This window comes from Papio anubis, chromosome 14, assembly GCF_008728515.1.
Source record: "Papio anubis isolate 15944 chromosome 14, Panubis1.0, whole genome shotgun sequence".
NCBI lineage: Eukaryota > Metazoa > Chordata > Mammalia > Primates > Cercopithecidae > Papio > Papio anubis.
This window is the reverse complement of record NC_044989.1, coordinates 20,110,815-20,113,935: the sequence shown is the minus strand read 5'-3', so window position 1 is coordinate 20,113,935 and position 3,121 is coordinate 20,110,815. Positions and strand designations below refer to the sequence as shown.

The following is a 3,121-nucleotide window of genomic DNA, read 5'->3' as shown; positions in this document are numbered from 1 at the left end:
GGCCTGAACGAAACCCAGTAAACAGGCTTCCTGATAGCCTGATCCCACACCAACAATTAATAAAAAAGTTACCTAAATTTAAAATGCACAAATGATAACCTTCCAAGACTCAAAGAATAAGCAAAGCCCCATAACAGACTTAGACACAAGTGTTTTTAAGACACACAGATGAATGAAATCAAGATCCTCCTTCTCACCTAATTGAACCAAGTACATAATAAGTCAAGGTTTTTGCACTGGGTGTCGGGTTATCCACTCATCGTCCTCTAGGAATGTGACAGAACAACCTGGTCTCCCTTGGTCACCCAACCCCCAACCCCCACATGCTCCCAAAGGGACTTCATCCTCATTTACTCCATTTGCTATAAGGAAAACGGGGTTGGCAAGAAAGGATCTCGCCTAGGAGAATGTCTCCCTTGTCCCAAATTCGCAAGGGTATTTTTACACACTATTAAACCACAAGAGCCATTTTATAAATGTCATCATCATAGTCTTTTAATATTTTACATAAAAAACTGTATACACAGCTTATAGAACTTTTATGTAAACATCATAAGCTCACCATTTTGTCATTTGTCAGTTTATTTAAAAAATAAAAAACAAGACAACAATTTAGTAGAAGTACCACTGGGAAAGAGGGGAGGGGAAGAAAGGATATACAGGGGCAGGTGTATTCTCTGTACAGAGATGCAGAGAAAATTTCACATAGCTTTAGAGAATGCCTTGTGAAAAAAAAAATATATAGGCCCCAATACTTGTTACTGCCCTTTATCAAAACTGTGTGCATGACCTGCACAAATAAAATCACAATACCGTGTTGCCACTTTCTTCAAGAAAACAAAGCAAAATTTAGTGGATTTCTTTTCCCTCTCCTTGTTAAAAGTCATTTTTTAAAAACATCAGAAGTAGATGAGGTTACAGCGTACAAGTGTGGTCAGAATGCTACTGTCTTATGCAAATGACGAGAGCATTAAGTGTCAAACAATGAAACAATTGTGCAAATAATTTTTAAAAAACAAATTTTAGCCTTTAAATAAATCAAATAACATCATTTTCTTGGACTGAACAATTTTCACTTGTAGGACAGGCACAAAGTTCGCTTATGGCAAAAACAATCCCACAGCGCACCCTCCCTCCTCCCGCCGGTGGCTGGTGGAGGTTCGCAGGGGGCTGGCCCGAAGGAGAGGCTGTGCTGGAAGCTGTGTCCTCCCCAAGTCAGTTGCAAATGTCTTCCCCAGGGGTCGGAAAGATGGCCAAGTCCTGTTCATGCTTAGACGGGAGTCTGGCCCAGCCTGGGCCAGAGCGCTCACCCGTCACCACCATTAAATAACACCATCTTAGCTCCGAAAATAAAATTATATCTATATTTATATAACATTCCCCATCCTCCCCAGCCCTCCCCTCCCCCAGTACCCGGGGTCTATGTTACAGACAAGGGATATCAGGCGCCCGCTGGTGAAGGGCGAACATCTGATGGGGCGCGGCCACACTCCCGCGCCAATCTCGCCCCCGGGGATCAGAGGCGGGGGTGGGGTGAAAATGGGGCGAAGGGAGTCGAACAGACACACAGCCACACACTCTGAGGCCTGGCTCTTCAGAAAAGCATGCTCAGGGGACCCTTGGCACTCAGCGGGGAGCCCAGGCCTGTGCAACACAGCTGGACGCACAGACACTGGGAAGGGGGCGCCCGGTGCCCACGCCGAATCCTGGCGCAAGTCAGAGGCGCCAGCAGACAGATGCCAGGCAGTCCGGTGGGGTCCTTGTGGGACACGAGTCTCCCCTTCTCCGGGCTCGTGGGGGACTGGTCCAGGAGGGGGAGCCGCGCCGGCAGGGGCAGGCGCGACGGGCGCGGCCCTCATAGCACCTTGCAGCAGTTGATGCAGCCGTTCTGGGAGCCGTAGCGCTTCTGCAGCGCGGCGCGCGTGGCCGTCTCGAAGACCTCGCGCACGCCTTCCTTGGTCTTGGCCGAGCACTCGAGGTAGTCGTAGGCTTGAATGCGCACGGCCATGGCGCGGCCGTCATCCGTGCGCACTGGTTCCTGCTTCATGCGGGCCAGCTCTGTGCGGACATGCTCGTCGCTGCGCAGGTCTTTTTTGTTGGCCACCAGGATGATGGGCACGTTGGGGCAGAAGTGCTTCACCTCGGGCACCCACTTCTCGGGGATGTTCTCCAGCGAGTCCGGACTGTCCACCGAGAAGCACATGAGGATGACGTCGGTGTCCGGATAAGAGAGTGGCCGCAGACGGTCGTAGTCCTCCTGGCCCGCCGTGTCCCACAGCGCCAGCTCCACCTGCTTGCCGTCCACCTCGATATCGGCCACATAGTTCTCGAAGACAGTGGGCACGTACACCTCGGGAAACTCGTCCTTACTGAACACGATCAGCAGGCACGTCTTGCCACACGCGCCGTCGCCCACCACCACCAGCTTCTTGCGGATGGCCGCCATGAGCGGGCCGGGCCCGGGCAGCAGGAGGGGGCCCGCGAACGCCTCGCTGCCGTCCCGCTCGCCGCTCACTGCTCACCTCGGGCTGGGCGCTGGGGGCGAGGGTCGCTAGCTGCACTCGGGCCCCGCGGTGGCGCGTTCTCTCACTGAGCTCCGGCTGCCGCGGCGGGGGCGGTGGGGGCGCGGGGGCATATGGCGCACCGTGCGCCTCGCCGCGCTGCTCCCGGGCGGTGGTCGCTCTGCTGGCCCCGGGGCGGGAGTCGGCGGCTTTGTGCGTAACGCGGGCTCGGGCGGCAAACTCGGCCTAGCTCCCTCCCGGGTCTCTCCCGGCCTCGCCGAGCATACAAGAGAGCGAACAAGTCCAAACAGACTGCGGTGGCAGATGAGGGCTGCGGCCCTAGCGCCCGCTATTTAAAGAGTCCGGCCACTTTCTTAATATAGCCGTCCAATGGGAAACGAGCCGGCTGAGCTCATCGCTGCGGATCTTGGCTCTGATTGGCCGCCCGCTGCAGCCCGAGGGCGGGGCAGGGCCAGCTTGATTGACGGCCTAGGCCGCCGGGCTGGGAGAGGCAACGACCGGGGAGTCTGCGCCGCTGCTGGCGCTGCGGGGCTCTAGCGGCACCGGGGTCCCCTTCTTCGCCGCAGCGTCTGCGCGCGGATTCCCGGAGCTGCCTGGAG

General features: G+C 55.7%; 1 protein-coding gene across 1 annotated transcript; it reads right to left on the bottom strand.

Moving 5' to 3' along the window:
• Positions 1-468: 468 nt before the first annotated feature.
• On the bottom strand, positions 469-2,838 carry RHOB (ras homolog family member B). The gene has a single exon (XM_003908322.5). It carries the CDS (start codon positions 2,444-2,446, stop codon positions 1,856-1,858), a length of 591 nt encoding a protein of 196 aa, XP_003908371.1. The 5' UTR covers positions 2,447-2,838; the 3' UTR covers positions 469-1,855.
• Between the last annotated feature and the right edge of the window lie 283 nt (positions 2,839-3,121).

What these genes read in the sequence shown, in the direction of transcription:
- RHOB (XM_003908322.5), bottom strand. Translation starts at nt 2,446, where the DNA reads ATGGCGGCCATCCGCAAGAAGCTGGTGGTGGTGGGCGACGGCGCGTGT.